Here is a 12,961-nt window from a genome sequence, read left to right as displayed (position 1 = left end):
ATCCAATAATGAACATTTTATTATTTCAAAAGTATATATCAATACAAGTGTTTGCGCCATCCCTCAAAATACACGGCCTGTCAGGTCAGAGGTAATTGTCCTGCTCCGCTCATTTGTTTCCATCTCTCCATTGATAGATTTATTTATTTTTTCCCCCCAAACCCATGATAAGTGTCTGTGTGGCCGTGCATTCCTGTGTAATAATGCTGAGTCATTTATAAAGACGCTCACACAGTCCACGGAGCTCTGTGTTTATTATTCAGCAGCACCCGAGGGCTATTCCAATCACATTCTCTCTGCTGGCAGCGTGTGCGAGCCTTACTGCATCGGGATCCATCAGCGGGAGCGCTGGCTGAATACTGAGCGACGGGGAACTTTAGTGAACGCGGGCCAAGTCAACCCACAAAAAAAAAAAATAAAAAAAAAAAAATGGAGACACCCTGAGAGGTTTCCAGGCTGAGGCTGTGGAGAAATGCATCCCATTATGTACCGTGCAGAAAAGTGCATGATGAAACCATTTCATTTCATGGAAGTGAGTCGCAAGCAGCGTAAATCTTTTTGGACTGTAGCTGCAAACCAAAGAGGGGGCTTAGAAAAATCACAGCTTGAACGGCTCGGGCCTCCGCTTCCAGTCATAAAGCATGTGATGTGTGTGTGTGTGTGTGTGTGTGTGTGTGTGAGTGCTGTGCACAACATGGCTCCACGTGTATTGAAATACAGAGGAACGGCCTTATTTAACACAATGCAGAAGGACACTTTAGACTCCCAAGGCAGATCACTATCGCTCAGCGCTTTGGGCACAAGGGGGCCATTCAGAAGCAATCAATTACATTTAACTCCAAGAATACGTAATTTGGACTGGAGCTCTGCACAATCCAGATACGTGAACTAGAACTTCACATTCAGGTATAAAATGACAATATGAAATAGAAGGAACTGAAAGTACTGCATTGTACAGAGACTGAATCCTTTCCTTGTAGCTGCTCTCTTCAGGGAAGACAACCATCTGCCTCATATTCACCCTTCATTCTAGGTCTTTCTACAGAACTCCTTCATGGCTGCTCCAAGCTCAGCATCCTTCTACTAAGATCTTCACCACCCTTTCTCTGTTCATGTCCAAAGCATCTCGGTCTGGCCTTATCTCCAGAACATCTACCGTGCCCTGTCCCTCAGATGGACTCATTCTCCTCACTCCCAAGGAGAACCTCCACATCTTCATCTCTGCTGTCTCCTGCCTTCTCCTCAATGTCTCCAAAGCAGACAAGATGACCGCTTTCACCTCTGTCTTCTACGTCTTTCTCCACCCATTCCAACCCTCCTGCGCACGTTTCTTCATCTCTTCTCCGCCCTCTCCGTTTCTCTGGACCGTTGACCCTCCACCTTCTTCATCTGCGCTCCCTGTCGCCTCGCCGTTCCACTTGAGTTCCTTTCATTCACACTTTTGCTCTATCTCGCTGCAGCCAACCTCTTCACCACCTCTCTAGATGTTCCTCCGCCTGCTTCCATCTCTCACCACAGACCCAGATGTCATACGCAAACATTGCATAGATGTAGAACATCGAGGTGAAACAATGTGCTAAGGGAGTTTTAGTGATGAAAATGTGTGTGAACAGTAATAGTCCTACAAAAAAAAACACCAACCAATGAGGATAACCATACTATGTTTAGAATTGATCACCATAGAATGGGAACCGGACTACTTTAAAAGCTGCAAGAACACTGCACCGTTTATCAGGCAGAAAAATCCAAGTACTACCAGTGGAAAATAAAGTAACCTGGATCGCCGCACAGGGAGACAAGTGATTTTACATTTAAAGGCCTGAAACCGCCGTACAAATAGAATAGAACTTTATTAATCCCGAGGGAAATTCTTTTGCTCCAGCATTAATGCAGTTACTCAAGAGTCATCTGTGTTTTTAGTCCAGTCTAGTTTAGTGTCTATATCAGGTTTCAGCAACCTTTGCCACTCAAAGAGTCATTTGGACCCGTTTCCCCACAATAAAGAAAACACCGGGAGCCACACAACCCTTTAGAAATTCAAAATGAATTAACACGGCATGTAATGTTATATATTTTTTTTGCTTTCATGCTATGTATCCAAATTCACTGCAAACTGCAAAGTAGGAATTTCACTGTACAGGGAGACATGTTTCTATACTGTGCATGTGACTATAAACGCTTTGAATGTATGAACAAAATGTTTTGCAATGAACAACTGCAGAGAAAATACATGCAACAAAACATTTTGAACACCGAAAAAAAGGCGTTGGGTTGAAGGTTACTTTTAAGCAAAATACTCAGTGTCTATTTAAGGTATTCTTGTATTTATGAAAAAAAAAAAAAATAACAATAATCAAATTATTCATCACAAAAAAACAAAAATGCCTTCCTCTCTCTGAGTACTGTAATCCTTTTACTGGCGCGTGCACTCGTTTATTAAGAGCGACAAAAATATGTTAACACGTTTTATCAAGATGTTACAAGATTTTAATTAAATACTCATTGATTATTTTCAAAAGCTACAGGGAGCCGCATCAGGAACATATATGGAGGCCAAGGTACTTGTACTCATCCACAATGTCCACATCTGTCCTATTGATGGAGATGAGGTTTGGACAGATCCTCCATTTCCAAAAGTCCGCCATCAACTCAATCTCAGATCAACATCAAATTAGCAGCTTCCCAGTTTCCTAATACGTTATACTTTTCATTTATAAAGGTGAGTTCCACATCTTCCATAACCTGAGTGATACTATCACGTTGTAATGGAGCAATTAAGTGTCTTAAGGCAGAGTGATGTCCGGTTTTGGTCAAACCTGCGTGAATCTGAGGCGATGTTGATGTTCAGACGATAACCTCATCTGAACCCATCACCTTGCAGTTTCTCGCATCTCCTGTGAAACCGCCTCCAACGCTGGGGTGTGACCGTGCAACACGACAGTCAATCTAAAAGAATCTAAAAGTCTACGATATTCATGCACTGGACATACACGGAATGCCCTTTTACCATTATCAAGATTATAATAGCACACGCAGCTCAACCGAAACAAAGTTAGTCTCATTGTGCGAGAGTAAAAAATCGTACCCGGCTGTTGAATAATTGATCGAGCTTAATGAGGAGAGCCGTGAAAGTCAAATTGAAGTTTGGTGTTCGCTGAATATAAGCTGTATTATCTTTGTTTTGCAGCACCTTCTGCACCGCGGCTGCCGCTTCTTTTGTCCGCCCGGTGAGTTCACATTTTCCACCGCAAGCTCGCCTTTTGGACTGATGGCACTGTAAGCCGCTGTGAACTTTCCCTTTCACGCGCATCCAGAAGGCAGTCAGCCACGCTAGCCCCGGCCAAAATCAATACCCCTCTGAATGACAAACAGCGGCGAGGACCAGACGCCCTACCTCCATTTTTCGTTCCTTCCTGCTCCTAGATGCCTGCGGTCCTGAGGAACGTCTGACCGGTGACTCAAATCTTGCAAAAAGACAACGTTTTATTCCAGCTTGAACAGACCATTAAATAGCCTGGTCCATATCAACTTATGTTAACCCTGAATACAGAAAGGTTAATGGACACTCTGTCCTGCAGGCTTAAGAGGATTAAATATATTGACGTCCCGTGGAGAAACAAAATGTTCGTGCTGAATACAAGTCGTACTGAAGTAGTAGTCGTTCGTGCTGTGCCGAAATAAGTCCCCTACAGACTGCTCCCTCAGGCGCTCTTCCTATCTTCCAGTCAGATCTCCATGTACGCTGTGAAGTCTCTACTCTGTTTTTCTCGCCTCTCGGCTCGCCGATCTTGGGCGCTCACCGTCAATCACAGCCGCGGTGTGAATAGCACTTCTCCCCCTCCAGTCACTACTTTGAAATCTGATGGAATTTTGTGCTCAACAGATAAACAGATGTTCAGTGGGGGGGGGGTCACACTGTTTGCTGCTTGCCGTACCCGTGACGTGGATAAAGTATCAGCTCTGATTAATGACCGTGTCACTTCCTTGGTTGACGTGCAAACGGCACCTTCTGTCCCCTTCTCTCAAACACCAGGACGGAAAACTCACAAGAACAAGTTCACCAGATGGCACCACCTCGTTTCTGGGAAAGTTTTCAGATCGCGACAAATGTTTGACTCAACAGTTTTGCAAAAACTGCACAGTGTTGCAGAATGGCTGCATATTATTTTAAATGTAATATTCTAAATGCTCTGACCCTAAGCTATTGTTGGAAAGAGTCCAGTGTTTACATTTTCAAGGGCCCACGGTCTGATTTGTGCTGTGCGGGCAGTGCAAGCGTCACCTGGGTGCTCGGAAAATGACCACTAGGGGGCAGCAAAGCTCTCCGTGAACGCACCGCTGGAAAAGAAGAAGAAACACATCACTAGTTCAATTCACCTCAAGAAAAATGGCAAATGACAAGGTCGGTGTCCTCATGCATCCAAATGGGTTTTTTTTTTGGATACATTAACGTTGCTCTGTAATACTTACAAGTAGTCGAAACATCCGGCGATCGTTAGCTAAGCTTAGAGTTAGCCGCTAACGGCAGTGCAGCTGTCCGGTGTGTATTTTTTAGCCTAGCTCTTTCCAGCTACATTAGCCGAACTAAGCTAACTTCAATGCAGCTGCTAACTATGACTCATATCCGACTTTAGACCCGGATTTTCTCTTAAAACTACTTCTAACTTTAACACTCTGGTGGAAGCGAGTTATCTGCCTGACATCCCATAGTCCGATGTTTGAGTGACATTTGTTGCCTTCTTTACTGGAAAACGATTGAAAGTTGGACAGCTGACTAATGTAAAGATTTATTATGTAATCGACAAAGAAAAACACTTGGGTGGAGTAGCTGTGTAACAAACTGACAGCTGAGTTATTCCAAGAATAATTTCAGTCTTTTGAAAGAACATAATGCTTCTTGTCTCTGAAAAGTAAACCGTTCGGTGTTCATTTTTTGTCAAAGTAGCTCTTTGGAAAATAAAAGAAGCCGTGGATAAAATGGTTACTACAAATTATTCCCCCATGCGAAATAGACTGACTTGAAAAACAAAAAGCTTCTGGAGCCCAGGGTTTCATTCATTCATTTTCCATGCCGCTTATCCTGTAGACCATTTTTATTAAATATATACTGAACTCATATTCAAACTTAATATTTGCATGCATAGAATCCTCTGAACCAGCTCAGAGACCTGGTGGAGCTGAAGGACCAGCTGGAGGACATCCAGAGACGGATGGAGGATGAGATACAGGCCGGGGTTCCTGCGGTGAGTCATTGCACGTAACCCCAAGTTCTGATGCCAGTTTGTGTTATCTCCAATGAAACAAGAGGGTCTTATCTTCTGTCTTCTCTCCTAGGGAGGAAGTCTGCTGGCCTCCCCTTTCCTTAAGGGCTTTCTGGCAGGGTACATCGTCGCAAGGTTGCGCTCCTCTGCGTTGCTGGGGGTCGCCATAGGAACATGCACGGGAATCTATGCGGCGCAAAGCTACGTCGTCCCCAATGTGGAAAACACCATCAAAGACTACGTACGCAGTCTGAGAGGAGGTCGCAATTGAGGAGAAAAGAAAAAGGAGCTGAGAGGTGCAATAACAACAGCTTGGAGCTGTGGAATGTTTTGGTTTATCTTTCACACGCTGGGATGCATAGGAAACGTCCAGAAAAGAAATCCAAAGCACAGCGGGACCTGATCATGGAGAATTGGCGACTGTTACATTATCAGCTAAAGGAGTACAGATGCATTTTTGTAAGGGGGAATACCCCTGATTTCTTCTGATTTTGTTGTCAAGAGCATGCATTTAAAAAAAAAAAAAAGTGGCATAATTTAATTTTGCCATGAACCCCCTTACTCCAGAAAGATAGGTCATTCACTGGACCACTAGATAAGCAGTTTCATCTACCTGCAATACTATCCCAAGTGTGATCTGAAACATCAAGAAATGTGATCTAATCACCGCTTTTACACATGAATCTCCACGCGGAACCAGATAACTCTTCCATATCAAAATGAAGCAGTGTGTTTTACTGTCCCCTAGCGGTGACCACCACCAGTTCATCAGTTTTACTTGACTAGTTTGCGCTTCGTGGCTCACGGTGTTTTTCATTGGACAAGCAAAGTCATGTGACTTTGCGGGCAAATTGGTTCCTGCCCTGTGGGGTTATTCAAGGGTACGAAACGCACGAGATCTTTCAAAATATATTTTCAGAATATCACCAAAAATAATTTAGAACCCCCCGAAAATAAGAGTACGTTTTCAGTGCCAAAGGTCAGGTTAAAGATGTTGGTTTTCTTTGCATTTTTGAACTTAAAAACCAAATGTATGTCCTTTTATTTAACATCACGTCCACAAAGAGTGCCTCTGCTGGGTCTGGAGTCTACATACTCATCTCAAGCCGTTTGTGGAACGGCTACTTATTTTTATATGCTGGAAACTCTTAAAGCTGCTGCACTTGTTGGAATATATATCATTTTCTCATCAAGCCTGTCAATCATTTTACAATATTCTATGTACTGTAAGGGGTTTGTGAGCTAATATGATGGTCTGTGGAGGCAGCAGTTGCAATTATTGCACAGTTGCTAGAGATTCTTCCTCTATGGATTATCTGGATGACGTGCTTCTGCACCTGCACTCATTGAAACGCACAAATAGCGGTGCTCTTATCCTGTCAGGACCCTTTGCTTTATTTGTTTAGAGGAAAAATGTGTTCTTTAAAGTTTTATATGAGAAGTAGATCCTGTCACGCCTCAGGTTTCATCGCTGTTGGTGAATAATGAACGTGTCACGTGTGTTTGCAGGAAGCCAAGAGAAAGGAACCATGAATGAGTGAGTTTTTTGTCTTTGACCAGAAAGGTCTTGGTGTTGGGAGGACAGCGTGCACTGTGCGCGTTCCTGTCCACAGATGCCGGTTCGCTGTCTGCGTTTGCTGTGTATGGCATGCTTTTGTTTTGTCAGTTTACTATCGTGTGCACGTTTTCCCTGCCACTCACTGGGAGTTATATTCTATTTTGTCTCTTGTCAGAGGGTTTCTCATCCCAATGTTTTTACCTCCTTTTATAAAAATAAAGTTCACACATTGTTTAGCAGGTTTATTTGGGTTAAAATGCATACAGTAAAAAAATTATGTCAAAAAAAAAACATGGATTATTGAGTGTCGTCCTTTCAACTTCAGTCAAAGGTGCAGTTTACTTGGTTACTGGGTGCTCGTCGAGCCCCCTAGTGGTCGTTACTGGAATTACAGCCATGCACCACCAGTAACGTCTTGTCAAACTTAAGAATGATGTCACTTTAAAGGAATTTAAAATATTAAAACAAAAGAAAGATAACTTTCTCAACATGATTAAGTAAAATGATATTTTTGTATGCCAGATTTTTAAGGCATCTCATGATCTAATGGTAAAACTTAAACCGAACCTCTGCCCTCAGGTCGACACTACCCTAGCAGACACGTCACATCTTTGTATCCAGACCAACTCTCTCACCATATACATGTACATGTAAAAAAGAAAGAAAGCGGGCTACTATCAATCATTACAACTGCAAGAAAACATTTGCAGCTTTTAATTCGACGCTTTATCAAATGCCAGACGGTGATTAAAGATGAATAGCGCAGACAGCAAAAGGCACCCCTTCCCCGGGAAACTCGTGAAGCCATATTGATCGGGTACCTCAACATAATAGAGCTCCATCACAGCGTGTGAGATCGTCGCGATAAATCAAAAGCCTGCGGCACGATCAGGAGTGGGATTGCAGCCAGAGGAGAAGAGAAGCTCTGTCTGCTGCACGGGAGAAAACAGGAAATGAGTACTCGTCAATCATTCGCATAGTGACCGGATGTAGCCACGATGGTCCAAATGTGAAGCAAAGTGGATGTGGGGCGGAGAGGTCAAGAAGGTTCTCACCTCTATTCCTCCAACTGGGGCGCAGCCAGAATGTTGGTGAGACGGCCTGCGGGTCCAAGAAACATAGCCATCAGTGTTCTGCGTTTGATTAACTGCGCTCACGTTTGGAGAGGAAACCGAGGTCTGAACTGAAGGCGGTTGGAGAAAGGAAATCTAGATGGGTGGAGGTTAATGTTAGCTGCAGCAAGACAGGAAACATGCGGAACCATGAGGCTACAGGGGGTGGTGATGAAGAGGGTGGAGGGTCAACAGCACAAGGAAACGGAGAGTGTGAAGAGACGTATGTATGGAGAAAAGTGTCAGAAAGGTGTAGAGCACGGAGGTGAGAGCAGCCATGATGTCTGGTTTGGAGAAGATAGTAGGCACAGTTGGAGGCAGCAGAGGTCAAGAGGTGGAGGTTTGTCTTTGGGAGCGAGGAACATGGGGAGGATCAGGAACAAGTCAATCAGAGGGACAGCATGTGGTAAATGTTCTGTAGGAAGAGCTAGACTGAGATGGTTTGGACATAAACAGAGGAGGGAGGATGAAGATCTGAGCAGAAAGATGCCGAGGTTCATGGATGGAGGGAGAAAGGACAGGAAGTTTGGTGGCTGATGGTTGGCTGTGGATTAGACGGAGGCAGGCAACACAGGAAATCATCTGACGTATTTCTGTGAGATTCAGAAGTGATGTGTCTCACCAGCGTGGACTTGGGTTCCGCATTTGGGCTCCCCGCTCATCATGGTCCCACGGATCTGGTCCCCAGTGTCGGGGTTCACACACCAACAGACCTGCAAGAAGCACTGGCGGGCCTGGTAGAGGCCGCGCTCGTCACAGGACGGACGGAAATTGGGCAGCTGAGTCTTCTTCAGTCCCAGGGCCTCCAGCTGGCAGCTGGAGAGCTTTGGGGCAACTGGACGGAAAAGAAGACGACAGGGAAAGACAAGGGAACCAGATCATGTGACGGTCAGAGCGACAGGGCGGAAGTTAAAAACAAAAATCTCGATTCATTTTTTTTTCCTCGGCAAAAAGGAATGAATTGAACTTTTTTTATATTGCAACTTGACATGATGGAAATCTAATTTGAATAAATATTTTTTTTAAATAAATTTATAGGATCATTTTTAATCATTAATAATTTTTATTTGCTTCAAATTTCAATATTTTTTTACTGCTAAATTCACACTTTTTTTATTTTCAGGTCAATCATTTTTTTCTCTAACCAAACCATTTTGAAATGAAAAAAATTGAAAAAAAAACAACTAAATTTTAGATAACAACTAAAAATGTCTTGTTATGATGACAGATTAGAATTAGACAATAATTTGCACATTCAGTTCATGACTAATCAGGTCACAGATAATGCATCGTGGGTCCCTTCACATGTGTGCTCATTGAATTAATGCTCTTTGCACATACATGACGATGACTCAGCTCGAGGAGACTCTTCCTGAAAAACAAACATGGAGAGGAAAACATGCAGGCATGAGTGAGTTGGATATTATCGATAAGGTAATTAAAACTAATCGCTACAATAACAGATGATCAATAAACCACGGTGACTATTTAAAATCAGGAAAACAACATTCTGAATCAGAATTAATATAGAATTACTGCAAAAGTATGTATTGGACAAGCACTTTTCTATATCTACAAAGAAAGGATTTTAACCGTTAAGACGTCGTACCGCACAATATTTAACTATTAGATTGTCCTTTTTGTGGGTAAGGGCTGACTTACACCCTAAAAATCATAGTCAGTATTCAATAAATCAATCAATGAATCATTGAAATGATCCAGACCTTATCCATGTTGTAAAGTACCGGCAGCATGGGGTTGCTGGCCATGTTCTTCTGGATCACATAAGAGCCTGTGGAGATAAACCCAGATATTTTTATTTTAGGCAAGGAGCAGAAGAGCTGCCGAAGAGGGAACGCGGAGGTTTGAATCCGGTGTTTCCTTGTTCCTCCTCGTTTGCAGATAGTTAGTGTGACTTCATGTCAATTTGGGAGTTTTTGCTTGATTTATATGGAGAACCCCTCAGCCCAGACCCTGATCTAAAACCTAACTTAAACCGGAACCCACACGGGTTTGACTTCCTCCTGAACCCTTTTACCCGTCGTGACTGAGTGATCTGAACTGCAGCCTGGATCAGGAAGTAAATCCAAGAACGGCTTGAAACAAAGGAGTGCCGAACATTTCTAAAATAATCTCAAACTTGTTTTGAACAATACGTCCAAACTTGTTTTCGTCTTTTTCCCCACACAGGGAACCGCCAGAGTTGGCCGGCTGTCCAATGTTACCGTCTTGTCGTTCATCAAATAAATTAATTAAAAGACATTTCTAGGTTTTTCCCTAGGAATTGATTGTTTTAAAATATCATGGAACAAAGCATTGATATTAGCATAATATCATGATGATGAATTATCTCATAGCTAACACAAATTTTGTTATAAAAAGCGTCTTCTTATGATTTCCCTTACATTTTTACATTTTTTTAATATGAAAAGAGTTATCACATTGTATCATGATTAACCTCACTTAACAATACCTCTTTGTTGACATGTCATACCGATATGAGCAATAAAGCAAAAGCAAAAGCCATGCGAAGTCCGGGGGAATTCCCGCAAAGAGAAGGATTCCTAAAACTTGATTTGCACGTCAATCAGCGACCGAGATCAGCTGCGTGAAAGAGGAAGCGTTCTCTGTGCGGACGCCGGACTTCCCCCTTACCGGACCGCGCTCTGTCCATGTCGTCCCTCAGGTTGCTGGTCTCCTCCTTCAGGGACTTGATCTCGCTTTTCTCGCCCATGAAGACGTAGATGAGCATGGCCTGGCCCACCAGCAGTGTGCACGCCAGCAGGGTCACGGCCGCCACCTTGCATGCGCGGCTGTTTCTGTCCCTGGGGAGGTGGGGGGAGATGAGGCGCGGGAGGGAGGGACGGTCAGAGGAAGACACATGAAACCCAGACGCTCTAATAGCGAAAGAAGAAGGAAACTTTCACGTCCACAAACAAGAGACCAGGGAGATGGAGACATAAAACCATTCACCCTCTCATTTGCACGTCACATGGAGACGTACAACCGTTCACCCTCTCATTCATGTCGTATAGAAATTAAACTATTCATCCTCTCATTTTCACATCATATAGAGACATACAACTCATTTGCTTGTCACATGGAGACATGAAACCATTCACGTCAAATAGAAGCATACAACCGTTCATCCTATCATTTTCACGTCATGGAGAGAAAAAAAAACTCTTGCAACATGCAAACATACAACCATTCATTCATACCTCTTGGAGACAATCATTCACCCTCACATTTATGGTTTAGAGTCTCCAATGAACCTCCCACATGTTTTCGGACAACAAGGGAACCGTTGAAGGAAAACAATCATCGGGCATCTTCTCCGTGAGGAGTGCCTTGGTGGTTCTTGACACTGATTGTGATCGCTAAACATGCTCTATCGCCGTTCCACGAAGAGACTTCGTAAAAGAAGAAGTGGCATAAAAAAGCATCTGTGACAGGAAAAGTATGCAAATGGAGACTGTTTTTAAAAATGTTATGAGAAAAAGGGAAGGCGGTGTAATCAGCCAACAACGTCCTCATCTAATCTTGAGGTTCGGACGGTTGCTTTCTGGATCAGAGGGCCTTCGCTCTATTGTTTCTGTGAGTCTCGCTGCTCACAGGTCGCAACGGACGGGCAAATTTCTGCCATGTAACGACAACAATTACAGCAGCTATGTTTACCTGTTTTCTGGAGCACCTACGTTGATGAGAGGACTCTCTGGATCAGCCATTTTCAAGGATATCAACCTGGAAACACCACAGAGCAAAGGTTACCAGAAGTTCAAACAAGGGCCGTGGGACATCGGTAACACCTCTCGATGTACCTTCTCTCAGGACGAGTTCTTTCGCAATTCTGTGAGGAGGATCTACTGGATTCAGCTCATATGAGGAGAAAGACACAGAAGTGAAACTAACACCAACAACCCCGACTAACCAGACTGACTCACAGGGGATTTTTTTTTGATCAGGCTTGATTTCTGATTGGCTCCTTTTCTTCCCCATCATCTGTTCCCAGGTAAAGGAGATATCAGCCTCACAACCACCCTCTGGCTCAGGAAGGAGGAAACGAACATGTCAAAATAGACTTGGAAATGGGCTAATCTTTGATCCGGCGCTGTTTCAACAATGGATTCTAAAGAATTAAAACAAGTTTGGGAGTCATTTTTAAAAGTGCTCAATCACCTAGAAACACATAAACGGGCTAAAAAATAAACCTGTTTCTGCTATATCTGTTGGAAAAGACGTGTTTCGGCTAAAAAGCAACCAATCAAAACAACTTATGACTAAGTATTGGATATTATGTCAAAACAGATGCGATTTGATTTTCTAAAGTCCTTCCTTCTCTTCACAGGCTCATAAAAAACTATTGGATATGATCGTTAAAAGCCTTGTTACGTCAGAGCCACTGCGAGTAGGAATTAGATGGAAGCCACGGTTTCTGTAAAAGCCTAAGCAAAAGTGCCCTGCTGAAGGGAAGTGAGAGCTGGAGACGCGGCAAGTCAACGCTGGTCAATCATGACCTTTTGAAAACAAATGTCAGTGCGATGATCAATGGCTTGAGTCTGAACCGACTGCTGACGTCCTCCCGAGTGTTCCAAAGTCAGGGCTAAAGGCTCACAGCACCAAGTGATATGTTATTTTTATTCAGTCTGTTTTATTGATACGTACTTTTGTAAATTTGCTATTATTGCCCCATATGCAATGTTTTCATTCATTCATTATCTGTCCTGCTTGTGCCGGACACAAGGTCGTGGGAGCCACTGGACCCAATCCCAGTTGTTTGACCTCTTCCAGAGCCGCAGAATAGAAACGTACAACTCACTTATAGCAGATCATCAGACAACTGGCGGTGATTAACCTATTCCACTGGACTTTGGGAAGAACCAGATTTCACATGCTGTGTTGTTGTTGTTAACATCATCCCCATCGTCATCATATTATTATTATTGTTATTGTTATTATAGTTGTTTTTCTGATTATGGTAATGATGATGGTCTTCTTCAGGGGTCGCCGCTGCGAATTAACCGCTTAGA

General features: G+C 43.2%; 2 protein-coding genes across 3 annotated transcripts; one reads left to right on the top strand and one right to left on the bottom strand.

The window, feature by feature from the left end:
• The first annotated feature begins 4,348 nt into the window (after window positions 1–4,348).
• LOC147236726 (SLC35A4 upstream open reading frame protein-like) lies at window positions 4,349–5,689 on the top strand. Its single transcript, XM_086172934.1, has 3 exons — window positions 4,349–4,402; window positions 5,145–5,243; window positions 5,335–5,689. Exons 1-3 carry the CDS (start codon window positions 4,388–4,390, stop codon window positions 5,530–5,532), a joined length of 312 nt encoding a protein of 103 aa, XP_086029060.1. The 5' UTR covers window positions 4,349–4,387; the 3' UTR covers window positions 5,533–5,689.
• A 1,357-nt stretch (window positions 5,690–7,046) lies between these two features.
• LOC147236725 (uncharacterized) lies at window positions 7,047–11,860 on the bottom strand. Of its 2 annotated transcripts, none has more exons than XM_086172923.1 (8): window positions 11,753–11,860; window positions 11,610–11,675; window positions 10,587–10,756; window positions 9,656–9,723; window positions 9,273–9,303; window positions 8,554–8,766; window positions 7,875–7,920; window positions 7,047–7,748 (listed from the first exon to the last, which is right to left on the bottom strand). In XM_086172923.1, the coding sequence occupies exons 2-7, from the start codon at window positions 11,657–11,659 to the stop codon at window positions 7,877–7,879; spliced, it is 576 nt and encodes a 191-aa protein (XP_086029049.1). In that variant the 5' UTR covers window positions 11,660–11,675; window positions 11,753–11,860; the 3' UTR covers window positions 7,047–7,748; window positions 7,875–7,876. The 2 variants fall into 2 exon arrangements, with proteins under 2 accessions (XP_086029049.1, XP_086029041.1); XM_086172915.1 differs by having other exon boundaries at window positions 7,047–7,751; window positions 11,753–11,856.
• Window positions 11,861–12,961: the final 1,101 nt, after the last annotated feature.

Source organism: Fistularia commersonii, chromosome 2 (genome assembly GCF_037954325.1).
Source record: "Fistularia commersonii isolate RoL2024-O1a breed Wild chromosome 2, RoL_Fcom_v1.0, whole genome shotgun sequence".
NCBI lineage: Eukaryota > Metazoa > Chordata > Actinopteri > Syngnathiformes > Fistulariidae > Fistularia > Fistularia commersonii.
The sequence above is the reverse complement of the archived record's forward strand: the minus strand, read 5'-3'. Positions and strand labels throughout refer to the sequence as shown.